The sequence below is a fragment of the Cervus canadensis genome, chromosome 2, assembly GCF_019320065.1.
Source record: "Cervus canadensis isolate Bull #8, Minnesota chromosome 2, ASM1932006v1, whole genome shotgun sequence".
Classification (NCBI taxonomy): domain Eukaryota; kingdom Metazoa; phylum Chordata; class Mammalia; order Artiodactyla; family Cervidae; genus Cervus; species Cervus canadensis.
In genome coordinates, this window is record NC_057387.1 from 71374511 (window position 1) to 71402446 (window position 27936).

The following is a 27936-nucleotide window of genomic DNA, read 5'->3' on the forward strand; positions in this document are numbered from 1 at the left end:
GAAGTGATGGGACAGGATGCCACAATCTTAGTTGAATGTTAAGTTTTAAGTCAACTTTTTCACTCTCCTCTTTCACTTTCACCAAGAGGCTCTTTAATACTTCTTCTCTTTCTGCCATAAGGGTGGTGTCATTTGCATATCTGAGGTTGTTGATATTTCTCCAGGCAATCTTGATTCCAGTTTGTGCTTCATCCAGACCAGCATTTTTCATGATGTACTCTGCATAGAAGTTAAATAAGCAGGGTGACAATATATAGCCTTGACATACTCCTCTCCCATTTTGGAACCAGTCTGTTGTTCCATGTCCATTTCTAACTGTTGTTTCTTGACCTGCATACAGATTTCTCAAGAGACAGGTCAGGTGGTCTGGTATTCCCATCTCTTTCAGAATTTTCCACAGTTTGTGTGGTCCACACAATCAAAGGCTTTGGCAGAGTCAACAAAGCAGAAATAGATGTTTTTTTGGAACTCTCTTGCTTTTTTGATGATCCAGCAGATGTTGGCAATTTGATCTCTGGTTCCTCTGCATTTTCTAAATCCAGCTCGAACACTTGCAAGTTCATGGTTCACGTTCTGTTGAAGCCTGGCTTGGAGAATTTTGAGCATTATTTTACTAGCATGTGAGATGAGTGCAGTTGTGCGGTAATTTGAGCATTCTTTGGCATTGCCTTTCTTTGGGATTGGAATGAAAAGTGACCTCTTCCAGTCCTGTGGCCACTGTTGAGGTTTCCAAATTTGCTGGCATATTGAGTGCAGCACTTTCACAGCATCACCTTTTAGGCTTTTAAATAGCTCAGCTAGAATTCCATCATCTCCACTAGCTTTGTTCATAGTGATGCTTCCTAAAGCCAACTTGACTTCACATTCCAGGATGTCTGGCTCTGGGTGAGTAATCACCCAGAAGTGGGACCTGAGCCAGATGTGGGATCAAACCCGTATCTCCTGTGTCTCTTGCATTGGCAGGCAGATTCTTTGCCACTAGTGCCACCTGGGAAGCCCCTATAAATTTCGTTGTTGTTCAGCCTCTCATTTGTGTCACACTCTTTGTGACCCCATTGACTGGAGCACACCAGACTTCCCTGGCCTTCACCATCTCCTGGAGCTTGCTCAAACTAGTGTCCATTGAGTTGGTGATGCCATCCAACCATCTCATCTTCTGTCATCCCCTTCTCCTCCTTCAATCTTTCCCAGCATAAGGGTCTTTTCCAGTGAGTCAGCTCTTTGCATCAGGTTGCCAAAGTATTGGAGTTTCAGCCTCAGCATCAGTCCCTTAAAGGAATATTCAGGATTGATTCCTTTTAGGATTGACTGGTTTTATCTCCTTGCAGTCCAAGGAACTCTCAAGAGTCTTCTCCAACAACACAGTTCAAATGCATCAATTCTTCAGCACCCAGCCTTCTTTATGTTCCAATTCTCACATCCATACATCACTACTGGAAAAACTATAGGTTTGACTATATGGACTTCTGTTGGCAAAGTAATGCCTCTGCTTTTTAATGTGCTGTCTAGGTTGGTCATAACTTCCCTTCCAAGGAGCAAGTGTCTTTAATTTCATGGCTGCAGTCACTATCTGCAGTGATTTTGGAGCCCTAGAAGTTTATGCCCTTGCAAAATCTTCTCCTCTTGAGTACTGGTAGGACTTGTGATTTGCTTCTTATTAATGGACTGTGACAAATATGATGTCATTCTGTAAACTATAGTATGTTATACACCTCTATCTTACTAGGATGCTCATTCTACTCATCTGTTGGCCCTAAAGAAACAAGATGCTGTGTTGTGAACTACATCTGGAGAGGGTCACCTGACTGGGGGTTGCACCAGCATTTAGGATTCAAGAATGGCCTCTAGCTGTAAGCCAGAAAAATGCTGGGGCTCACAGGTTTATGACAGCAAGGAAATGAATTCTGCCAATAAGCTGAATAGGTTGAAAATGGATTTTTTTCCAGCTGGGCCTCCAGATGAGACCACAGCTTGACTGTTGCCTTGATAGTAGCCTGGTGAAAATCTCAAAAAGGGAACCCAGCTATAGCATGCCTAGATTCCTGACTTACATAAACTAAAAGATAACAAATATTTATTGTTTTAAACTACTAAGTGTGTGGTGATTTCTTGTATAGAATTATAAAACTAACACATTTTGGTATCTGAAATTGGGATTCTGCTGTAGTAAATTTCTAAAAAATGTGGACTGGCTTTGGAATCAGGAAGTGGTCAGAGACTGCACAACTATTTAAGAGCATTATAGAGAAAGCTTAGCTTTTCTTGAAAAGTTTGAGAGTAGGAATCTAAGTTTTGAGAGCCCTGTTGGTAAGAGCTTAAAAGGAAGTGAGAAATAGGTTATTTAAAATTTCCTCAGCCTGATAAAGGGAATGTATTAAAAAAAATAAGTAACTATTATACATAATGGTGAAAGTCTAAATGCTGTCTCCTTAAGATTGAGAACAAGGCAATGGTGACTGTTTTCACCTCTTCTGTTCAACGTTATACAGGAGATCCTAGCCAGGACAATAGGCTAAATAAATAAATTAATGAATTATAGACTGGGAAGAATTAAATAAAACCGTCTCTATTCTCAGGTGACATGATGATCTACTAGAAAATTGCATGCTTTCTCTCACAAATCTACAAAATATTTATTAGTACCATTAAATGAATCTATTAAAGTTGCAGGATTTAAGGTCAACATACAACAATCAATTGTATTTTTGTGATAGAAAAATCATTTATAACTACCCCCAAACATGAAATACTTGGAGTAAAATAGATATGCATTATGTTTAGCGAAAGGAATACTCAGTATTTTTGACATGCCAATTCTGCCCAAATTTATCTAGAGATTCAATACAACCATTATCAAAATTCCATAAGGTTTTCATATTTTTGTAGAAACTGGCAAGCTGATTAAAAAAATATATGGAAAGCAAAGGGAATAGAAGAGCCCAAATAATTTGATAAAGAAGAAGGTTGAAGGACTCACATTACCTGACTGTGTGAGTTATTACAAAGCTACAGTAATTGAGATAGTATAAAATTGGTATTAGGAGAGGCATATAGATTAACATAAAAATAGAGAATCCAGAAATGGATCCAAACACATATGATCAACTGACTTACAAAACAGATACTCAGATAATTTTATTTACAAAAAAGGATAAAATTTTCAACAAATGGTACTGGAACAAATAAAATGCAATAAATAAAGAAAAAAGAGAAGCATAACACACACACACACCATACATATAAACAAAAAGCAACTTTAAATAGATCACAGACCTAACTGTAAAATCAAAACTACAAAAGTTCCAAAGGAAACCTTAGGAGAAAATCTTTATAACTATGATTTATCAGTAGTAAAGATCTCTTAGATAGGGACAAGAAGAATAAATAATAAAAAATTATAAATAGGGCCTCATCAAAATGAAAATCTTTTGATCTTTGAAAGTCACTGTTCAGGAAGTGCAAAGATAAGTCTTAACAGCAAATATTTGCAGTTTTAAAATCAAATTAAATTCTGACTAAAAGTATCTGATTTTTAGCCAGAATTTATAAAGAATTTCTATAATTCAATATTAAAGAGAACTCAATAAATATGAAAAAAAATCTGAACTTTTATCAAAGAAGCAATAATATTTTAAAGAAATACAAGAAAAGATACTAATTTGATTTTGTAAATTAAAACTTCAGTGAGTTATACAAAGAGATACTGTATCTACTAGAATGGCTAAAATAAAAAAAAAAATTAAACAACTGATTGTATCAAATTCTGACAATAATAAGGAATAATGGAAAACCTAATAGATGCTGATGGGAATGCACAATGAAATAGCTATTTTGAAAACAGTTTGCAAATTTCTTATAAGGTGATACACACACGTACCTCACTACGCAGAAGACTACTCCTATGTGTTCACTTAGTAGAAGTGAAAACAGATGCTTACACAAACACCAGTACAGAAATGCTTATAGCTACTTTATTCATAATAGCTCCCAACTAGAAACAACTTAAATATCTATCCACTGAGGAATATATAAACACCCTGTGCTATATTCATACAAAAGAATTCTACCTAGAAATAAATGGGAATGTAGTACAATTCTTGAAATGGCAGGAATAAACCTTAAAATCACTGTGTTAAGTAAAAACATACAAAGTATGGCACTATTTATATGATATTTTGGGAAAGGCAAAACCATGGGAATTTGATTTTCTTTTGAGTAATTTTTTTCCCTAAATTGACTTTTGAGTAATTTTTTTAATGAATTCTCAAACTTGCTTTTAGTGTTAGACATTTTATGATGAAATTGGTTATATTCATTTTCTTTTCAAAAGTTAAATATATGAAAGGAATTCAGAGACATAGCCAATAAAACTATAGATTTTAAGCTTTTGTAATTTATTATCTGACTTCTACTCCCAAAGACCTGATGATGATTACTAAATACAATGAGCTGTTAGAATTAAAGAACTAGAAATCAAAACAATTCATCATCTGCCCTGGATTATGACTTAAGTCAAGGACATATTTATGGTCTTATTGTGATAAGTCAGCATTATTATTTCTTTATGAGAAAGTTGCATTTTGGTCTAAGTTTTTTGAGGAATACTTTTCGAATTTTTTTCTCCATCATATTTTACATTTGATGTAGAGAATTTGTATCTTTCAATCAGTTTGTTCCTTAATGCTCCACACTTTCTACTAAAGGCCTCAAATTATTTCACAAACTATTCACTGTAAAAAGCCTCATCTAAACTTATCTTTTTACGTTCTATTTCATTTCTAGTCTTACTCACGTCCTCTTTTTATGATCAATAGAGAAACCATCCCCACTACTACCTCTCTTCAATGCTACTGGAGAAAAATTTCCCGTTAAATGCCTTTTGATACACTTCTTTTGTCTTCTTCTGGAAACACTAGATTGATTAATTGAACTTTAGTTTCTCCCTGTCTCCCTTTCTTTATGTGGACAAAGTACTGAAGGAATTTTCTCAAATCTTTCTGTCAGTTTTTGTATAATTAAAATACCAGTCTTACTTTGCAACTCATTACCTTTATCCCAACACCACCAAATAAATTCAACCACTTCCAAATATTACTACACCTTTCAGTAGACTTTCTAGATTTTACATTCACTTTCATGGTTAAATAACTTTAACATTCAGGTTCATGACTCATCGAAGCCATTCATGTCATAGTTTCTTGATCTATTTTATTCCACAATACACTCTATCACTATGACATAATTGTAATTTGAAACATGGTCACATGCTGAATTTCACTTTCCCATGGCATTGCTCTACTAACAGATCGTAACACACAAATACCCTACTTCTGTTCACAGCATCTTTATTATCCATATCTTCCAATTGGCTATCCTCATATAATTATATTTTTCCCTCTTCATGTAATCACTGGTACTAAATAGTCCCTTTTTCTGATCATACTTAATGCATTTTCCTTGAACCACATTATCAGCTAATTTCATGCACCTTACAATCATGTACTTTCTTGAACTTTCATCAGAACCTGGATGCTAATTTGTCAGCGTGACCACAACTAATAACTGTTTTCTTAGTTTTGGTGCTTTTCTATGGAATGTCACCTGAGAGCCACAAAAATGATATAGTTTGCTGTAAAGTAATGCCTTCTTGTGTCAATTAGGCCTTCATTCTTACTCAGTAATGCTTTAATCATCTTGTGTTGAACTATTGTGATTTGATTATTCCTTTACCAATATTCTATTAAATTGAATTTTAAACACAGCATTTAAAATTCATTTATTATATGAGTTTCTTTTATCTTTATTCTTTTACCCCTGGAAACACAAAAATAAATAAAATGTGGTGACTCATACTCACTTAGAAATGGGATTGACACTGGCTTCAATAATTGTTAAACACTTACAGCACTTTATGTTTTCTGGAAATTCTTGTACACCTAAAATTAGAAAAAGAGTACATGAAAATATACTAAACTATAGTTTATTATTAAGAATAAATAAATACATAGTGTAAACATCATACTGATAATCATAAAGTAAGAATAAAAACTTAATAATACATTAGAGTCATCTAGTACTTTTAAAAATAAAACGTATACTTTTAAAAATAAAATGTGAACACTAAGTTATATTTTATGAAGTAATAATTGGAAATTAGACAAAAACTGAGAAAAATTGAGTATAAGATGGATCTTGGCTATTTACTAATCTAAAGAAAAAAAAATCGTTGGGCTTATCCAGTTATCATAGAAACTAGCAAAGGAAGGGGAAACCAGCAGATATAAGAAAACAAAATAAAATCTTTGCTTGCTCCCTCATTTTATAAAATTGGGAAGACTGAACATGCACAATGGAAAGACACCTAAGGAAAAATCATAAATGAATAGATATCACCAAACTATTCAGAAGCCCTAACACATTTTATGCAACTCTTCCTAGCTGGCAGACAGTGCAGCTCTACATCTGCCTGAGAGGGTGACTAGGTGAGCAGCCCTTCCTGGGATCCTCTCTGGAGTCTCTGAGGTAGCCAGCTGGCTGATTGCCCTTGGAGAACTGCTCATCTGCTGTCACAGCTGTGCTGTTGGCTTTGTGACAAAAAAACACGAATTTTTCTTACTCAAAATCAGTAAGCCACAATGTAATCCATAAATGTGATAGTCAGAGGAATAAAAGATGCGGTAGGTGTTATAATCAGTTGATAAAAATGAGTTAAACAAATAGTTGGCCTCCATAACCATGAGTTCCACATTGATGGATTAACACAGAGCAGGTAGGAAATATTATTTTTTTAATAAAACCTCAGAACTTTCCATAAAGCAAAACTCAAATTTGCTACACACTGGCAACTATTTACATAGCCTTTATATCTCATTAAGTATTATAAGTAATCTAGAGATGACTTAGTACACAGGTGGATGTGTATAAGTTCAGTTGAGTTGCTCAGTTGTATCCGACTGCAACCCTATGGACTGCAGCACACCAAGCCTCCCTGTCCATCACCAACTCCTGAAGTTTACTCAAACTCATGTTCATTGAGTTGGTGATGCCATCCAACCATGTCATCCTCTGTCGTCCCCTTTTCCTCCTGCTTTTCATCTTTCCCAGCATCAGAGTCTTTTCAAATCAGTCAGTTCTTCACAGCAGGTGGTCAAAGTATTTGGAGTTTTAGTTTCAGCATCAGTCCTTACAATGAATATTCAGGACTGATTTCCTTCAGGACTGACTGGTTGGATCTCCTTGCAGTCCAAGGGACTCTCAAGAGTCTTCTCCAACACCACAGTTCAAAAGCATCAATTCTTTGGCACTCAGCTCTCTTTATAGTACAACTTTCACATCCATACATAATTACTGGAAAAACCATAGCTTTGACTAAACAGACCTTTGATGGCAAAGTAATGTCTCTGCTTTTTAATATGCTATCTAGATTGGAAGAAATTATGACCAAGGAGCAAGCATCTTTTAATTTCATGGCTGCAGTCACCATATGCAGTGATATTGGAGCCCAAAAAAATAAAGTCTGACACTGTTTCCCCATCTATTAGCCACGAAATGATGGGACCAGATGCCATGATCTTAGTTTTTTGAATGTTGAGTTTTAAGCCAACTTTTTCCCTCTACTCTTTCACTTTCATCAAGAGGTTCTTTAATTTTCTTCACTTCCTGCCATAAGGGTGGTGTCATCTGAATATCTGAGGTTATTGATATTTCTTCCAGCAATCTTGATTCCAGCTTGTGCTTCATCCAGCCCAGCATTTCTCATGATGTACTCTGCATATCAGTTAAATAAGCAGGGTTACAATATACAGCCTTGACGTACTCCTTTCCTGATTTGGAACCAGTCTGTTGTTCCATGTCCAGTTCTAACTGTTGCTTCCTGACCTGCATACAAATTTCTCAAGAGACAGGTCAGGTGGTCTGGTATTCCCATCTCTTTCAGAATTTTCCACAGTTTGTTGTGGTCCACACAGCCAAAGGCTTTGGCAGATTCAATAAAGCAGAAGTAGATGTTTTTCTGGAACTGTCTTGCTTTTTTGATGATCCAGTGGATGTTGGCAATTTGATCTCTGGTTCTTCTGCCTTTTCTAAAACTAGCTTGAACATCTGCAAGTTCATGGTTCACGTACTACTGAAGCCTGGCTTGGAGGATTTCGATCATTACTTTACTGGCATGTGAGGTGAGTGCAATTGTGCAGTAGTTGGAGCATTCTTTGGCATTGCCTTTCTCTGGGATTTGAATGAAAACTGACCTTTTCCAGTCCTGTGATCATGGCCGAATTTTCCAAATTTGCTGGCATATTGAGAGCAGCATTTTCACAGCATCACCTTTTAGGATTTGAAATAGCTCAACTGGAATTCTATCACCTCCACTAGCTTTGTTTGTAGTGGTGGTTTCCTAAGACCCACTTGACTTTTCATTCCAGGATGTCTGTCTCTAGGTTGGTGATCACTCCAACATGATTATCTGGGTCATGAAGATCTTTGTACTGTTCTTCTGTGTATTCTTGCCACCTCTTCTTAATATCTTCTGCTTCTGTTACATAGGTTACATGTAAATATCCCACCATTTTATATTCTTGCCACCTCTTCTTAATATCTTCTGCTTCTGAGCATAGGTTGCATGTAAATATCCCACCACTTTATATATGGGACTTGAGCACCTTTGGATTTTGGTATCCACAGGGCTTCTGGAACTCATCCCTCATACTTCCTGAAGAATGACTGTAAGAGGCCCTACAAAAGTTAGAAGAGAAAATGACTATATGAAGCCATTGCTACATCCCTGCAGTACCGATTGGTCTCTAGTTTTGAAACTATTGGGCTTTCCCAGTGATTCAGCAGTAAAGAATCTGCCTGTAATGCAGGAGATGCAGGAGACATGGGTTCAATCCCCGGGTTGGGACGATCACCTGGTGGAGGAAATGGCAACTCACTCCAGTATTGTTCCCTTGAGAATCCCATGGACAGAGGAGCCTGAAGGACTGTAGTGTATTGAGTCACAAAGAGTTGGACATGACTGAGTGACTAACACTTTCACTTTGAAAATATTATTAAGCATGAAGCACTAGTCCTGCAAAGTACTTCATATCTGACAGAAGGATAAGGAACAGTTTGTGATAGGATTTAGTTGAATTTTTTGATGATAGATAATTGGGAAAGAAAATCCTTCACCTTCCTAGATTCTGTTGATCTAGACCACCATGTTTGTAGGATCTTGAGGTTGAGCAAAGCAGCAGCAGGATAACCAAACCAAAAGGTCATTTACCACTGAAAAATAAGGGTATGAAAGTGTTGTGGGGATGTTTCTCAGCCATTTCTTTCTATGTGAAAATTAATCAGAAACTATGCTGTCCTAAAATTACCACTGAAGTGTCTGGTTTCTTAATGAAAACTCAAGAAGTCTTAGGAGTGCCATTATGTATGAATCGGATGAGAAAAGCAATTCTCTTTTTTGGAAAGGTCATAACACCTAGAGCTGCCCTTATTACCTAGATGTTAACAAAATGGCACTGAAGTAAATAAGGTTACCTTTGAATTGTCCTCAACATTTCTCCTGAGTAATCATAGTCACTCAGGGTAGCTGCAACCAAAAAGGGTACAAGGCTTTTTCTTTTCTCCCTTTAGCTTTTTCTGTTCAGTCACCAATCTGGGCTCATTACAAGCTGGTGTGCTGATGCCTTATCTCCACAGGTGCCTGCCTTGGGCTGATGTTGGCTGAAATTATGTGTAAACCAAGATATGGAAGCAGAAGCAAACTAAAGTAGGATTTTAAAGAAAAGACTGTATCTCTTTATCTTCTGTTGAAAATGGAATCCCCTGCTGTGGTGAAATGTTACCACATTATATGTTAAAAACTTGTATTATGTTGTTTACAGTTTAAACTTAAAAAAACATTCAGAGTCAAATCTGTTGGATTAAAGTGGAATCCCATAAGTGAGTTGAAGATAGAATGGTGGAAATAACTGAAGCAGAGAAGAATAAGAAAAAAGAATGAAAAGAAATGAGGACAGTTTCAGAGACCACTGAGACAACATTAAGTACACCAATATTCAAAATTATAGGGATCCCAGAAGAAGAAGAGAAAAAGAGAAAATATTTCAGGAGATTATAATCTAAAACTTTCCTAACTTGGGAAAGGATATAGTTAACAAAGTCCAGGAAGCCCACAGGTTCCCATACAGGAAAATGCAAAGAGAAACACACCAAGATAAATATTAATCAAACTAACGAAGATGAAACACAAACAAAAGTATTAGAAGCAGTGAGGGAAAATCAACAAATAGCATTCAAAAGGAATCCGATTGATCTTTCAGGAGAAACTCTACAGGCAAGAAGGGAGTGGCAGGATATACTTAAAGCAATGAAAAGAAAAAAAAAAAAAAAACCAACAACCAAGATTACTGTACCCAGTAAGGATCTTATTCAGATTCTAAGGAGAAATTGAAAGCTTTACAGATACACAAAAGTTAAGAGAATTGAGCACCACCAAACCAGCTTTACAACTTCTAAACTTTACAACTTACTTCCTTTACAGCTAAAGGAACTTCTCTAGACAGGAAACACAGAAAGAAACGGCCTATAAAAATAAATCCAAGACAATAAAGTAAGTGGTAATAGGATCATACATAGCAATAATTACCATAAATGTAAAAGGATTAAGTGATCCAACCAAAAGACACAGATTGGCTGAATGGATACAAAAGCAAGACCTCTATATATGCTCTCTACAAGAGACCCACTCAGACCTAGGGACACATAAAGACCAATGTGAGGGGCTGGAAAAAGATATTCCATGTAAATGGAAATCAAAAGAAAGTGGAAGTAGCAATACTCATATCAGGTAAAACAGACTTTAAAATAAAGAGAGTTATAAGAGACAAGGAAGAACACTATGCAATCATCAAAGGATCAATCCAGGAAGAAAATATAACAATTATAAATATATATGCACTGGACATAGGAGGACCTCAATACATAAGGCTAACAAACATAAAAGGGGAAATTCATAGTTACACTGCAATAATGAGACTTTTAACACCACACTCACACCAATGGACAGATCATCCAGACAAATTAAAATTAATAAGGAAACATAAGCCTTACATGACACATAAAATCAGATGGACCTTAACTGATGTCTACAGGACATTCCATCCAAAAACAGTAGAATACAGCTTTTTCTCAAAGGCACACAGAACATTCTCCAGGATAGATCACATCTTGGGTCACAAATTAAGCCTTGGTAAAATTTAAAAAATTTAAATTGTATCAAACATTCTTTCTGACCACAATACTAAAAGATTAGATATCAATTACAAAGAAAAAAAACTATAAACAACACAAGCACAAGGAGGCTATACAATATGCTTCTAAATAAGCAAGGGTCACTGAATAAATTGAAGAGGAAACAAATTTAAAAAAAAAACCTAGAGACAAATGACAATGAAAACAAGACAATTCAAAACCTATGGGATACAGTAAAAGCTGAGCTAAGAGGGATGTTTATAGTAATACAAGTCTACCTCAAGAAATGAGAAAAACATAAAACAAATAACCTAATCTTACACTTAAGGAACTAGAAAAAGAAGAAGAAAAAACATTGCCTAAGTTAGTAGAAGGAAAGAAATTGTAAAGATCAGAGTAGAAATAAATGAATAGAAGATGAAGGAAGCAATAGAAAAGATCAATAAAACTAAAAGCTGGTCCTTTGAGAGGATAAACAAAATTGACAAGCCATTAACTAGACTCATTAAGAAAAAGAGGGAGAAGATTCAAATCAATAAAATTAGAAATGAAAAAGAAGTTACAACAGATAACACAGAAATACCAAGGATTATAAGAGACTACTAATAATATGAGCAACTATATGCTAATTAAATGGACAACCTGGAAGAAATGGACAAATTCCTAGAAAAGTACAACCTTTCAAGACTAAACCAGGAAGAAATAGAAAATATGTACAGACCAATCATAAGCACTGAAATAAAAACTGTGATCAAAAATACTCCAACAAACAAAAGCTCAGGGCCAGACAGCTTCATAAGTGAATTCTACCAAATGTTTAGAGAAGAGCTAACACTATCCTGCACAAACTCTTCCAAAAAATTGCAGAGGGAGGAAAACTTACAACTTCTATGGGGCCACGATCACACTGATACCAGAACTAGACAAAGGTATCACAAAAAAAGAAAATTACAAGCCAATATCACTGATGAACATAGATGCAAAAATCCTCAAGAAAATTCTAGAAAACATAATCCAACAACACATTAAAAGAATCATACACTATGATCAAGTGGGGTTTATCTCAGGGATGCAAAGCTTCTTCAACATACATAAATCAATCAATGTGATACACCATATCAAAAACTGAAAGATAAAAAACATATCATCTCAATAGATGCAGAGAAACATTATGAAATAATTCAACACCATTTATGATAAAAATTCTCCAGGAAATGGGCATAAGAGGAATCTACCTCAACAGAATAAACATATGTGATAAATCCGTGGCAAACAATATTCACAATGGTGAAAAACTGAAAGCATTTCCTCTAAGATCAGAAACAAGACAAGGGTTCCCGCTCTTATCACAATTATTCAATATAGTTTTGAAAGTCCTAATCATGGTACTAAGAGAAGAAAAAGAAATAAGAGGAATCCAGAATGGAAAAGAAGAAGTAAAACTCTCAACGTGTGCAGATGACATTATACTATGCATAGAAAACCCTAAAGATGCTACCAGAAAATCACTAGAGCTAATCAATGAATTTAGTAAAGTTGCAGGATATAAAATTAATACAGATATCTCTTGCATTCCTATGCACTAACAATGAAAAATCAGAAAGATAAATTAAGGAAACAACTCCACTCACCACTGCAACAAAAAGAATAAAATACCTAGGAATAAACCTACCTAAAGAGACAAAAAACCTGTATGCAGAAAACTATAAAACATTGATGAAAGAAATCAAAGACAACACAAACAGATGGAGAGGCATAACATGTTTGTGGACGGGAAGAATAAATACTGTGAAAATGACCATACTACCCAAAGCAATTTACAGATTCAGTGCACTCCCTATCAAATTACCAATGGCACTTTTCACAGAACTAGAAAATTTTTTTTACTATTTGTATAGAAATACAAAAGACCCTGAATAACCAAAGCAATCTTGGAGGAAAAAATTAAAAAATGGAGCTGTTGAAATCAACCATTCTGACTTCAGACTATACTACAAAGCTATAGTCATCAAGATAGTATGGTACTGGCACAAGCCAGAAATACAGGCCAATGGAATGAGAGAGAGCCCAGAAATAAACCCCCACACATATGGGCACCTCATCTTTGACAAAGGAGGAAAAATATACAATGGTGGAAAGATGGCCTCCTTAATAAGTGGTGCTGGGAAAACTGGACAGCAACACATAAAAGAATGAAATTAGAACACATCCTAACACCATACACAAAAACAAACTCAGATGGATTAAAGACTTAATGTAAGGCCAGAGATTATAAATCTCTTAAGGGAAAACATAGGAAGTATACTCTTTTACATAAATCACAGCAAGATCCTCCATGACTCACCTCCTAACTTAATGGATAAAAAAACAAAAATAAACAAATGAGACCCAATTAACTTAAAAGCTGTTGCAAAACAAAAGAGGTATAAACAAGATGAAAAGACAATCCTCAGGATGAGAGAAAATAATTGCAAATGAAGCAACTGACAAAGGATTAATCTCCAAAATATATAAACAGCTCATACACCTCAATATGAGAAAAACAACATAATAAAAAATGGGCAGAAGATCTAAACAGACATTTCTCTAAAAAAGATATACAGATTGCTAATAAATACATGAAAAGATGCTCATTATTAGAAAAATGCAAATCAAAACTATAATGAGGTATCATCTCACACCAATCAGAATGGTCAGCATCAAAATTTCTACAAATAATAAATGCTGGAGAGGATGTGGAGAAAAGGGAACCGCCTTGCACTGTTGGTGAGAATGTAAATTGATACGGCCACTATGGTGAACAGTAGGGAAGTTCCTTAAAAAACTAGGAATAAATCTAGCACTTGTTGTTCAGTGGTGAATTCATGCCTAACTCTTTCTGATCTCATGAATGTCAGCACGTCAGTTTTCCCTGTCCTTCTCTGTCTCCCTGTTTGCTCAAAATCATGTTCATTGAGTTAGTGATGCCATCCAACCATCTCATCCTCTGTCGCCCGCTTCTCCTCTTGCTCTCAATCTTTCCTAGCATCAGGCTCTTTTCCAATGAGTTGGCTCTTTGCATCAAGTGGCCAAAGTATTGGAACTTCAGCTTCAGCCCAGTCCTTCCAATAAATATTCAGGGTTGATTTCCTTTAGGATTGATTGGCTTGATCTCCTTACTGTCCAAGGTACTCTCAAGCGTCTTCTCCAGCAGCACAGTTTGAAAGAATCTGGCATCTAACCCAGTAATCCTACCAGTGGGCATATACCCTGAGAAAACCACAATTCAAAAAAACAAATGCACCCCCAAAGTTCCTTGCAGCACTATTTACAATAGCCAGGACATAGAAGGAACCAGGTGTCCATCTACAGATGAATGGATAAAGAAGATGTGGTACATATATACAAAGGAATATTACTCAGTCATAAAAAGGAACCTGACAGAGTCAGTTGTAGAGAGGTGTATGAACCTAGAGCCTGTTATACAACAGAGTGAAGCAAGTCAGAAAGAGAAAAACAAATATCATATATAAATCATATGTACAGAATTTAGAAAAATGGTACTGATAAACCCATTCCCAGGTAAGTAATGGAGACACAAACGTAGAGAATAAACTTGTGGACACAGTGGGGAAAGGAGAGGGTGAAGGTGGAACCAGTTTCTCCCTGAGGTGGGAGAAAGCAGAACTGATATATGTACATGATCAAGTATAAAACAGCTATTGGGAAGCTGCTACATAATATAGGGAGCCCAGTCTGGTGCTCTGTGATCACCAAGAGGGATGGTGCATGGGGGGAAAGTATGCTCAAGACAGAGGTGGTATATAAAACTGTGGAAAATTCTTAAAGAGTTCGGAATACCAGACCATCTGACCTGCCTCCTGAGAAATCTGTATCAAGGGTCAAGGAGCAACAGTTAGAACTGGACAGTGAACAACAAACTGGTTCCAAACCAAGAAAGGAGTACGTCAAGGCTGTATATTGTCACCCTACTTATTTAACTTATATGCAGAGTACATCATGAGAAACGCTGGGCTGGATGAAGCACAGGCTGGAATCAAGATTGCTGGGAGAAATATCAGTAACCTCAGATATGCAGGTGATATCACCCTTATGGCAGAAAATGAAGAAAAACTAAAGAGTCTCTTGATGAAAGTGAAAGAGGAGAGTGAAAAATTTGGCTTAAAACTCAACATTCAGAAAACTAAGATCATGGCATCTGGTCCCATCACTTCAAGGCAAATAGATGGGGAAACAATGGAAACAGTGAGAGACTTTATTTTGGGGGTGGGGGTTCCAAAATCACTGCAGATGGTGACTGCAGCCATGAAATTAAAAGATGCTTGCTCCTTGGAAGAAAAGTTATGACCAACCTAGACAGCATATTAAAAAGCAGAGACATTACCAACAAAGGTCCGTCTAGTCAAAGCTATGGGTTTTCCAGTACTCATGTATGGATGTGAGAGTTGGATTATAATAAAATCTGAGTGCTGAAGAATCGATGCTTTTGAACTGTGGTGTTGGGGAAGACGCTTGAGAGTCCCTTGGACTGCAAGGAGATCCAATCAGTCAATCTTAAAGGAAATCAGTCCTGAATACTCATTGGAAGGACTGATGCTGAAGCTGATACTCCAATTCTTTGGCCACCTGATGTGAAGAACCGACTCACTGGAAAAGACCCTGATGCTGGGAAAGATTGAGGGCAGGAGGAGAAAGGGAAGACGGAGGATGAGATGGTTGGATGACATCACTCACATGATGGACATGAGTTTGTGTAGGCTCCAGGAGCTGGTGATGGACAGGGAAGCCTGGCATGCTGCAGTCCATTGGGTCGCAAAGAGTCACACACAACTGAGCAAATGAACCGAACTGATGTGTGTGTGTGTGTGTGTGTGTGTGTGTGTGTGTATGTGAACGTGCACGTGTGTGTGCTTAGTTGTGCAGTTATGTCCAACTCTTTGCGATCCCATGGAGTGTAACCCACCAGGCTCCTCTGTCCATGGGGATTCTCCAGGCCTGAATACTGGTGTGGATTGCCATGCCCTCCTCCAGGGGATCTTCCCAACCCAGGGATAGAACCCAGGTCTCCCACATTTCAGGCAGATTCCTCACTGACTGAGTCACAAGGGATTCACGTTGTTGTATAGCAGAAACTGACACAACATTGCAAGCAATTTTCCTCCAGTTAAAAAAATAAATTTAAAAAGTTGAGTCCAACTTTATTAACTACTTGTTGGGTAACTCTAGGAAAGTCATTTAAATGTTCGATGTTTTAGTTTCCCACTCTGCAATATGATTATTATATGAATGGTTTCATCAGAGAGTTGCAGTAAGGATTGAAGGAGATAAAGTAGGTGAAGTAACTGGTACAAAGTGTTGCATATATGTTATATGCAGTCATTTGAAACAGAAGCAGAGGGTGTACGTCAATGAAGGGACCAACAATCACGTTGAAATGATCTGACTTGCATAAATGTGAAAAGTTTATCTACCTAAGAGTATAGCAAAGAGAAAGAAATTAGTGTGCTGAAAGAAGATCTCAATTTCTTACCAATGTCATAGCTCAGATAAATGTTCTCAGAGATGGGAAGTAAATAATAAATTCATATATTATAAACATGTACTTGTAATGTATAATGTAAATATATAAATAAACATATATAACTAGCCCATGCTGAGCAATATTTTTGTATTTTTGTGGATTTTTCATAGCTATTTCAATTTGCTTATGAAAGTCTGAACACATTTGGAAAAATAGGTTACCAGGAGAACTTTACTATATATACTAATATGTGTCCCTTAGACTTTAAGAAAAGATTCTAGAGCATATCTTCAACTCATGAAAAAAGTGAAAAAGTGAAAGTGTTAGTCACTCGACATGTCTATCTCTTTGCGACCCCATGGAGTTTAGCCAACCAGGCTCCTCTGTCCTTGGAATTCTCCAGGCAAGAATACTAGAGTGGGTACCCATTTCCTTCTTCAGGGGATCTTCCTGACCCTGGGATCAAGCCTGGATCTCCTATATTGCAGGAAAATTCTTTACTGTTTGAGCCACTAGGTAGTAAAGTATTGTAGTTAAAAGCACAGGTTGGAAGGAAGACTGAATCTTAGTATTATCAAGTAGCCATGTAATCTTAGTCAGACATTATAATATTTGAACATAAGGTTCTCATTTCTGGTCTAGTTCAAAGAGTTGTTCTGAGGACTAGATAGTATGTTGTAAAGCAGTTAGTATCATGTCAGGCATTTAATAAGGACCTAATAAATACTAGATAAAATTTGTGTATTAATAAGAGGAAAGCTAACTTGAACTTCTTTATGCCACTGTGTAAAATAATTTAATCCCTTTAATAATCTTGTGAGGAAGATGTATTAGGCAATATTATTTTCATTTTGTAGATGAAGAAACACACATTCATAAAGATTAGGTGACTTATTGAAATATCTAATGAGTGTTTATAGATACAAACAGATATACGTGGGGTTTGGTTAAATTTTTTAACACCGTGTCTATTGTTTCTCTTTATTATGTTACTTCTTATTAGAATTGGGTTGTATTTTATCACAGAGCCCATATTTTTTTAAGCATCTTGTTTCTTTACTTTTAAATTTTTGGTAGGCCAGGCAGCTTGTGAGATCTGACCAGGGATCAAACCTGTGACTTTGGTGGTGATAGCATGGAGCCCTAACCACGAAGTTCAGTTCAGTTCAGTTCAGTCGCTCAGTTGTGTCCAACTCTGTGACCCCATGAATTGCAGCACACCAGGCCTCCCTGTCCATCACAACTCCTGGAGTTTACTCAAACTCATGCCCATTGAGTCGGTGATGCCATCCAGCCATCTCATCCTCTGTCGTCCCCTTCTCCTCCTGCCCCCAATCGCTCCCAGCATCAGGGTCTTTTCCAATGAGTCAACTCTTCACATCAGGTGGCCAAAGTACTGGAGTTTCAGCTTCAGCATCAGTCCTTCCAATGAACACCCAGGACTGATCTCCTTTAGGATGGACTGGTTGGATCTCCTTGCAGTCCAAGGGACTCTCAAGAGTCTTCTCCAACACCACAGTTCAAAAGCATCAATTTTTCGGTGCTCAGCTTTCTTCACAGTCCAACTCTCACATCCATACATGACTACTGGAAAAACCATAGCCTTGACCAGATGGACTTCTGTTGGCAAAGTAATGTCTCTGCTTTTTAATATGCTATCTAGGTTGGTCATAACTTTCCTTCCAAGGAGTAAGTGTCTTTTAATTTCATGGCTGCAGTCACCATCTGCAGTGATTTTGGAGCCCAAAAAATAAAGTCTGACACTGTTTCCACTGTCTCCTCATCTATATCCCATGAGGTGATGGGACCAGATGCCATGATCTTAGTTTTTTGAATGTTAAGCTTTAAGCCAGCTTTTTCACTCTCCTCTTTCACTTTCATCAAGAGACTTTTTAGTTCCTCTTCACTCTCTGCCATAAGGGTGGTGTCATCTGCATATCTGAGGTTACTGATATTTCTCCCGGCAATCTTGATTCCAGCTTGTGCTTCTTCCAGCCTAACCACTAAACCACCAGGTAATTCCTTGTAGAAGCCTCAGTTTTATTAATCAGTTTTTGAGATTGGCCTGTCTGGTCCTCTGAAATACAGTATGTTTAATTTTTAAAATGTTATATATTAATATATATATATACATATATATAAATATACACACATATATACTCCTTAATTATAAAAAAGTTCATACACACATTTAAGATTAACTTCGCTTTGATTTGAAGTTACTCAGAAATAGGACTTCACCTTTACAATGTATCTTATTCTAGCCATTTTTTTGTGATTATTATAAAAAACAGATTCAAACATTTGTAGATGTGTAACTCAAGTTTTAACCTCAATTTTTCAGTTGAGACATCACATAAACTTTCTAACACAGGCCTATAAAGAAGTCTCTTCTAAAGGCACTACAATTTTAATTCTTTTGGGAATTCCTGGATAGTCAAGCTCATTACATTGATTGAACCTAAACTGAACAACCAGTAAGGACTGTGCTCTGAAATAATTACATTGGAAGTACTGTGTTCTATAAGCAAAGTGATATATTTAATTTTAAAAATGGACAATTGCCTTATTCACAAATATCAGATGACATAAAAAAGTGTTTATCCTTCCAATTAGGACACTGTGGTAATATTTTCCCCAAATCTTCACTTCATTAACTATGCCATAAAACTATTTTGAATATGTGCATGAAAGTACTGTCAAATGAGAAATAACATTTCTGCATTTTGATCTTAAAACACCTTGAAAACAAAGCTTTTAATGCCATGGAGTTATGCAAAATTGCATTCAGTTCAGTTGCTCAGTCATGTCCAACTCAAGATATTAATACCTTGAGGAAGAAAAGATGTAAAAGCCTACTTTATCTGATTGTTTTCTTTGTTCTTCCTCTTAAAAAAAAGAGGTTGAAGACGGTCCTGTTTGCTCAACTTTTCATTGTTCAAGAACTAATCTACTTTGTGGGGTTTTTATTTTCCTGCCTCCATCTGACCATTGCTCAGCCATTCTTCCACCAGAGAAGGGAAAAGGGAGAATTCTGAAATCATCCAATGTGGCTCTTTCCTTCCTAGCATGGGAGAAGTTGAAAGTCACAGGTAAATTTAGGTTAAATATTTTTATTTGAACTACCCTTTCCATGTCTTGACAGAAGAATCTTAAATCTGTAATTAATATCAGTTAAGTTCAGTAGCTCAGTCGTGTCAAATTCTTGGCGACCCCTTGGACTGCAGCACACCAGGCTTCCCTGTCCATCACCAATTCCTTGAGCTTGTTCAAACTCATGTCCATCAAGTCGGTGATGCCATCCAACCATCTCATCCTCTGTCATCCCCTTCTCCTCTCAGTCTTTCCCAGCATCAGGGTCTTTTCTAATGAGTCAGTTCTTCACATCAGGTGGCCAAAGTATTGGAAATTCAGCATCAGTCCTTCCAGTGAATATTCATGACTGATTTCCTTTAGGATTGACTGGTTGGATCTCTTCTTTGTCCAAGGGACTCTCAAGAGTCTTCTCCAATACCACAGTTCAAAAGCATCAATTCTTCAGTGCTCAAGTTTCTTTATGGTCCAACTCTTACATCCATACATGACTACTGGAACAACCATAACTTTGACTGATGGACCTTCGTCAGCAAAGTAACGTCTCTGCTTTTTAATATGCTGTCTAGGTTGGTCATAGCGTTTCTTCCAAGGAGTGAGCATCTTTTAATTTTGTTAAATTATATAATATTTAATTATGTAAATATAAAACATTTAATTATATAAAATATAAAATATTAATTAATATAGCTTTATAATTTATTTTATTATAAAACATTATTGGTGTCAAAATGAAAACTAAAACTAAATGTCATTAAAATTATGTTAGACATTAAGTTGGTTTTAAGCTGGCTGTTGTTATTTAGTCATTAAGTCTCGTCTGAGTCTTTTGCAACCTCATGGACTGTAGCCTGCTAGGCTTCTCTGTCCTTGGGACTTTGAAGGCAAGAGTACTGGAGTGGGTTCCCATTTCCTTCTCCAGGGCATGTTCCCAACCCAGGGATTGAACTCATGTCTCCTGCCCTGGCAGGTTGATTTTTTACCACTGAGCCACCAGGAAAGCCCTTTAAGCTGTAATTAAAGAATAAAAGCAAATTTTTTTCAAGTGTGATATTAAGTGTGGAGTCTAAATGTGGCAAACAATTTTGTGATTATTAAATAAAGAATCTACCAATAGCAATAGCAACATTTATTCCTATGTCACGAATGGAAGATCTCTGAAACACAAAACTGGGTGTAAGACATTTCTATAACATGTATTTATCTTCAATATCACTTTCTGAATACAGTTATGTTACCTATCCCCACCCACTTTTTCATCCAAATCCTCAGTCTAAATTTATCCATATAAATACATTTAAATTCTATCATCTGCATGAAAGTTTATTCAACTATTTTAGTCCATATGACTTCCTCTTCCATGATTTTAGATTGTATTCTTTCTGAAATGAAATAATGAAAAATAACAAGATGCTGTATACAGTTATAAAGTAAGGAATCATTGCTTTATCATCGTGTCTTATATGATTCTCTGATATTTTAATTATAAGATATCCAAAAAGAAAGTAATTTATACATTCAAAAAATATTTATTGAGTTCTTACTCTGTATTAGGAATTGTATCAAACATTGTTGATACAGTGTGAGAAAGATTGATACATTCCCTTCATTTGTGAAGCTTACATTCTGGCAAAGGAACACATACAATAAATCATAGATATAATTAGCATATTATGAAATATATAAAATTAAATTGCACTTAATTTTTGACACATGCTATAGAAAATCTAATTAGAACAGAATCAAGATGGATCACAAATGCCTGATGATTTCAAACTTAACTAGAGTGACTAAAGTAAACCTTATTATTCCATAAGGTATTTCCAAGCCTTATGGAAATTGAGAAATTACTTAAAGAAGATGAGAATGACAGAAATATAGATATCTGACATCTGAGGGTGGAAAGTAAGAATTTCAAGCAGAAGGAATAGACACTGAAGATGCTATAGAGAATAATTATTCTTGGCATATTCTAGGAATAGCAAGGAGGCCAGTGTGGATAGAACACAATGAGGAAGAGAAGAGCGACAAAAAATTAGATTAGAGAAGTAATAAGGGTGTGTGTGGTGGAGAGATGGGGCGGGGGGGAGGGGGAGGTCAACTCCTATAGGCCCCTCAGGCCATCACAAGAATTTTGCTTTTTACTCTGAATGACATAGACAGATATAGAAACACATAAGTGTGATATAATCTGATATATAATTAGAGAGGATCATGGGCTTCCCAGGTGGCACTAGTGGTAAAGAACACCTCTGCCAGTGCAGGAGGCGTTAAGAAATGCAGCTTCAGTCCCTGGGTTGGGAAGATCACCTGGAGAGGGGAATGGCTACCCACTGCAGTAGTCTTGCCTGGAGAATCCCATAGACACAGAAGCCTGGCAGGCTAGAGGCCACAGGGTTGCAAAGACTTGGACATGACTGAAGCAACTTAGCATGCATGCGTGCTAGCACTGGCTCCTGAGTAGTGCAGTGTTCCTGAGAGGGAGGTCAATCAAAGGTTATTGATAATAAACCATGAAAGGAGTTGATGGTGGCTTGCCTCAGGGTAGGAGCACTGAGCAAGAGGGAAGTGAGTGGAATCAGGATGTTCTTTGAACATAAGACCAATAGAATATACTGATGGATTGGATGTACAGTGTGAAAGGAAAAAGAAAATCAAGGATAACTCCATGCTTTTTTTCCCCTGAGTGACTTGAATAAAAGGGTTGTCTTGAATTCAGATGGGAAAACAGTATGTGAAATAGGTTGTGGAGAGAAGATAAAAATTTCACTTTTGGACATGTGTAATCTGAGATGTCTGTTAATTTCAGTTCTGTTCAGGTTAGTCGTTCAGTCACATCTGATGCTTTGAGACCCCATGGACTGCAGCACGCCAGGCCTCCCTGTCTATCAAACTCCTGGAGTTTACTCAGACTCATGTCCATAGAGTTGGTGATGCCATCCAATGATCTCATCCTCTGTCATCTCCTTCTCCTCCTGCCTTCAATCTTTCCCAGCATCAGGGTCTTTTCCAATGAGTTGGTTCTTCACATCAAGTGGCCACAGTGTTGAAGTTTAGCTTAAACATCAGTCCTTACAATGAATATTCAGGACTGATTTCTCTTAGGATGGACTGATTGGATCTCCTTGCAGTCCAAAAGACTCTCAAGAGTCTTCTCCAACAACACAGTTGAAACGCATCTTTTCTTCAGCGCTCAGCTTTCTTTACAGTCCAACTCTCACATCCATACATGACTACTGGAAAAAGCATAGCCTTGACTAGATGGACCTTTGTTGGTAATGTCTCTGCTTTTTAATATGCTGTCTAAGTTGGTCATAACTTTTCTTCCAAGAAGTAAGTGTCTTTTAATGATATGGCTGCAGGAACCACCTGCAGTGATTTTGGAGCCCAAAAAACTAAAACTGCCACTGATTCCATTGTTCCCCCATCTATTTGACATGAAGTGATGGGACTGAATGCCATGATCTTAGTTTTCTGAATGTTGAGCTTTAAGCCAACTTTTCCACTCTCCTCTTTCACTTTCATCAAGAGGCTCTTTAGTTTTTCTTTGCTTTCTGCCATAAGGGTGGTTTCATCTGAATATCTAAGGTTATTGATATTTCTCCTGGCAATCTTGATTCCAGCTTGAGCTTCAGCCAGTCCAAGATTTCTCATGATGTACTCTGCATATAAGTTAAATAAGCAGGGTGACAATATATAGCCTTGATGTACTCCTTTTCCTATTTGGAACCAGTCTGTTGTTCCATATCCAGTTCTAACTGTTGCTTCCTGACCTGCATACAGATTTCTCAGGAGGCAGGTCTAGTGGTCTGGTATTCCCATCTCTTGAAGAATTTTCCACAGTTCATTGTGATCCACACAGTCAAAGGCTTTGGCATAGTCAGTAAAGCAGAAATAGATGTTTTTCTGGAACTCTCTTGCTTTTTCTATGATCCAACGGATGTTGGCAATTTGATCTCTGGTTCCTCTGCCTTATCTAAATCCAGCTTGAACATCTGGACATTCATGGTTCATGTATTGTTGAAGCCTGGCTTGGAAAATTTTCAGTATTACTTTATTAGCGTCTGAGATATATGCAATTGTGTGGTAGTTTGAACATTCTTTGGCATTGCCTTTCTTTGGGATTGGAATGAAAACTGACCTTTTCCAGTCCTGTGGCAACTGCTGAGTTTTCCAAATTAGCTGGCATATTGAGTGCAGCACTTTGACAGCATCATCTTTTAGAATTTGAAATAGCTCAGCTGGAATTCCATCACCTCCACTAGCTTTGTTTGTAGTGATGCTTCCCAAGGCCAACTTGACCTCACATTCCAGGATGTCTGGCTCTAGGTGAGTAATCACACCATCGTGATTATCTGGGTCATGAAGATCTTTTTTGGGTAGTTCTTTTGTGTATTCTTGCTACCTCTTCTTAATATCTTCTGTTTCTGTTAGGTCCATACCATTTCTGTCCTTTATTGAGCCTATCTTTGCATGAAATATTCCCTTGGTATCTCTAATTTTCTTGAAGAGCTCTCTAGTCCTTCCCATTCTATTGTTTTCCTCTATTTCTTTGCATTCATCACTGAGGAAATTTTCTTATCTCTCCTTGCAATTCTTTTGAACTCTGCATTCAAATGGGTATATCTTTCCTTTTCTCCTTTGCCTTTCACTTCTCTTTTCACAGCTATTTGTAAGGCCTCCTCAGACAATCATTTTGCTTTTTTGCATTTCTTTTTCTTAGGGATGGTCTTGATCCCTCTCTCCTGTACAAGGTCATGAACCTCCACCCATAGTTTTTCAGGCACTCTGTTTATCAGATCCAGTCCCTTGACTCTATTTGTCACTTTCACTATAAGGGATTTTATTTAGGTCATACCTGAATGGTCTAGTGGTTTTCACTACTTTATTCAACTTCAGTCTGACTTTGGCTGTAAGGAGTTCATGATCTGAGCCACAGTTAGCTCCCAGTCTTGTTTTGCAGACTGTAGAGAGCTTCTCCACTTGGCTGCAAAGAATATAATCAATCTGATTTCTGTGTTGACCATCTGGTGATGTCCATGTGTAGAGTCTTCTCTTGTGTTGTTGGAAGAGGGTGTTTCCTAAGACCAGTGCGTGCTCTTGTCAAACTCTATTAGCCTTTGCCCTGCTTCATTCTGTACTCGAAGGCCAAATTTGCCTGTTACTCCAGGTGTTTCTTGACTTTCTATTTTTGCATTCCAGTCCCCTATAATGAAAAGGACATCTTTTTTGGGTTATAGTTCTAGAAGGTCTTGTAGGTCCTCATAGAACTGTTCAACTTCAGCTTCTTCAGCATTACTGGTCAGGGAATAGACTTGGATTACTGTGGTATTGAATGGTTTGCCTTGGAAACAAACAGAGATCATCTGTCATTTTTGAGATTGCATCCAAGTACTGCATTTTCGACTCTGTTGTCGACTATGATGGTTACTCCATTTCTTCTAAGAGATTCTTGCCCACAGTAGTAGATATAATGGTCATCTGAGTTAAATTTACCCATTCCTGTCCATTTTAGTTCGCTGATTCCTAAAATGTTGACATTCACTCTTGCCACTCCTGTTTGACCACTTCCAATTTGCCTTGATTCATGGACCTAACATTCCAGGTTCCTATGCAATATTGCTCTTTACAGCATCAGACCTTGCTTCCATTACCAGCCACATCCATAGCTGGGTGTTGTTTTTGCTTTGGCTCTGTCTCTTTATTCTTTCTGGAGTTATTTCTCCACTCTTCTCCTGTAGCATATTGGGCACCTACCGACCTGCGGAATTCATCTTTCAGTATCCTATCTTTTTGCCTTTTCATATTGTCCATGGGGTTCTCAAGGCAAGAATACTGAAGTGGTTTGCCTTTCCCTTCTCCAGTGGACCACATTTTGTCAGAACTCTCCACATTGACCTGGATGTCTTGGATGGCCCTACACAGCTTGGTTCATAGTTTCATTGAGTTAGACAAGGGTGTGGTCCATGTGATCAGATTGATTTGTTTTCTGTGATTGTGGTTTTCAGTCTGTCTGCCCTCATGGAGGACAGAGGCTTATGGAAACTTCCTGATGGGAGAGACTGACTGAGGGGGAAACTGGATCTTGTTTTGTCGGGGCCATGCTTAGTTCAGTTTAGTTCAGTTCAGTCACTCGGTATGTCCGACTCTTTGTGACCCCATGGACTGCAGCACGCCAGGCCTCACTGTCCATCACCAACATCCAGAATTTACTCACACTCCTGTCTACTGAGACACTGATGCCATCCAGCCATCTCATCTTCTGTCGTCCTCTTCTCCTCTTGCCTTCAATTTTTCCCAGCATCAGGGTCTTTTCAAATGCGTCTGTTCTTCACATCAGGTGGCCAATGTACTGGAGTTTCAGCTTCAGCATCAGTCCTTCCAATGAAATTCAGGACTGATTTCCTTTACGATGGACTAGTTGGATCTCCTTGCAGTCCAGAGGACTCTCAAGCGCCTTCTCCAACGCCACAGTTCAAAAGCATCAATTCTTCACTGCTCAACTTTCTTTATAGTGCAGCTCTCACATCCATACATGACTACTGGAAAAACCATAACCTTGACTAGACGTACCTTTGCTGGCAAAGTAATGTCTCTGCTTTTTATATGCTGTCTAGGTTGGTCATAACTTTTCTTCCAAGGAGTAAGCCATGCTCAGTATAAGTAAATCTTTAATCCAGTTTTCTGTCAATGGGTGGAGCTGTGTTCCCTCCCTCTATTTAACTGGGGCTAAAGTATGGTGGAGGTAAAAGAGAAAATGTCAGACAGGTTTAGGAGAGAGGTCTAGACTGTACATTTCAAAATGTAGGATTCATTATCATTTAGATAGTATTTAAACCATAAGAAAAAACATGAGCACCAATGGTGTAAATGTAGATAATGAACCAAAAAGGACCATGAACTGAACCATGGATTGGAGTACATGAAGTACTCCAAAATGAAGATGAGGAGGAGAATCATTGTAAGAGACTGAACAAGATAAATCAGTGAGATGGGAGGGAAAATAAGAGTACTGAATCCTAGAAGTCAAATGAAGAAAATATATATAAACAGGAAGAAGTATTCAACTGTTTCAAATGATGTTACTTTGTCAAGTAAAGCATGTGTGTTAGTTGCTCAGTTGTGTCCAACTCTTTGTGACCTCCATGGACAGTAGCGTGCCAGGCTCCTCTGTCAGTGGAATTCTTCAGGTAAGATTACTAAGCGGGTTGCTGTTCCTTCTCTAGGGGATCCTGTTCACCCAGGGAATGAACCCAGGTCTCCTACATTGCAGGCAGAATCAAGTATGGTGTCAAGTAAATCAATGTCCTAAAACTGCCTTTGACTTCAGTAGTGAGGATATCTGTATGACCTCAACTGAAATGACTTTGGAGTAGAGGGTTTAAAGACTGGGGTTGGTTTAAGAGAGGATGAGAGGAAAGGAATTGTAGATAGAGGATATAATCAACTAGACATCTAGAACTTTTGCTACAAGGAGGTAAGAGACTATTAAGGGAAGAAGATCTAAGAAGTATTCTTTAGAATAGAAAAAAATATACGTTGAAACTGATTAGAATGTCAAGTAGAGAGGAAAATCTTGATCATGTGGTAGAGACTGAGACGTGCTCCAGTGATATCCATGGGTAGGCAAGAGAGGATGGTTATCCAGTAGGGACACAGGTTTAAAGAGAGACAGTAGCTCATCTGTACTAACAGGGAGAAATGAGAGAATATGGGTGCAGATGCTGGTAGAAAAGACAGCATGCTGACAGTCTGGAAATTATCTTTTGAAAGCTTTAATTTTCTCAGCAGAGTGGGACAAATAACCATGAACATGGGAGAGAAGGTGCGAGAGGTTGGAAGACAGAAGAAAACATGTGAAATAGTCGCCAGAAGAGGGGAGTCCATAGATAAAGGAAGTACAACATGATTATTGGGGAGCCCCAAGGCTATACTTCAGAACAGCAATCATGAATTTAAAGTCATATCAGTCAGTGTGATGGAGTGTCTTTTTTTTTTTTTTCAGATCCCTTCAGCCATAGGTAGAGAGTTAGATTCAGTCACGCTTATAATTTTACTGAGTGTATGTAGATAAATGAGAG

The 27936-nt window shown here is 37.4% G+C and overlaps 1 protein-coding gene across 3 annotated transcripts in view; it reads right to left on the reverse strand.

Annotated features, from left to right (window-relative positions):
- LRRC7 (leucine rich repeat containing 7) overlaps nucleotides 1-27936 on the reverse strand; it is a 577609-nt gene that overhangs the window by 287471 nt on the left and 262202 nt on the right. For all 3 annotated transcript variants that reach the window (XM_043460998.1, XM_043460997.1, XM_043460999.1), the window contains exon 5: nucleotides 5858-5936. In XM_043460998.1, coding sequence (XP_043316933.1) covers nucleotides 5858-5936 — 79 coding nt within the window. The remainder of the gene's footprint in view (nucleotides 1-5857; nucleotides 5937-27936) is intronic.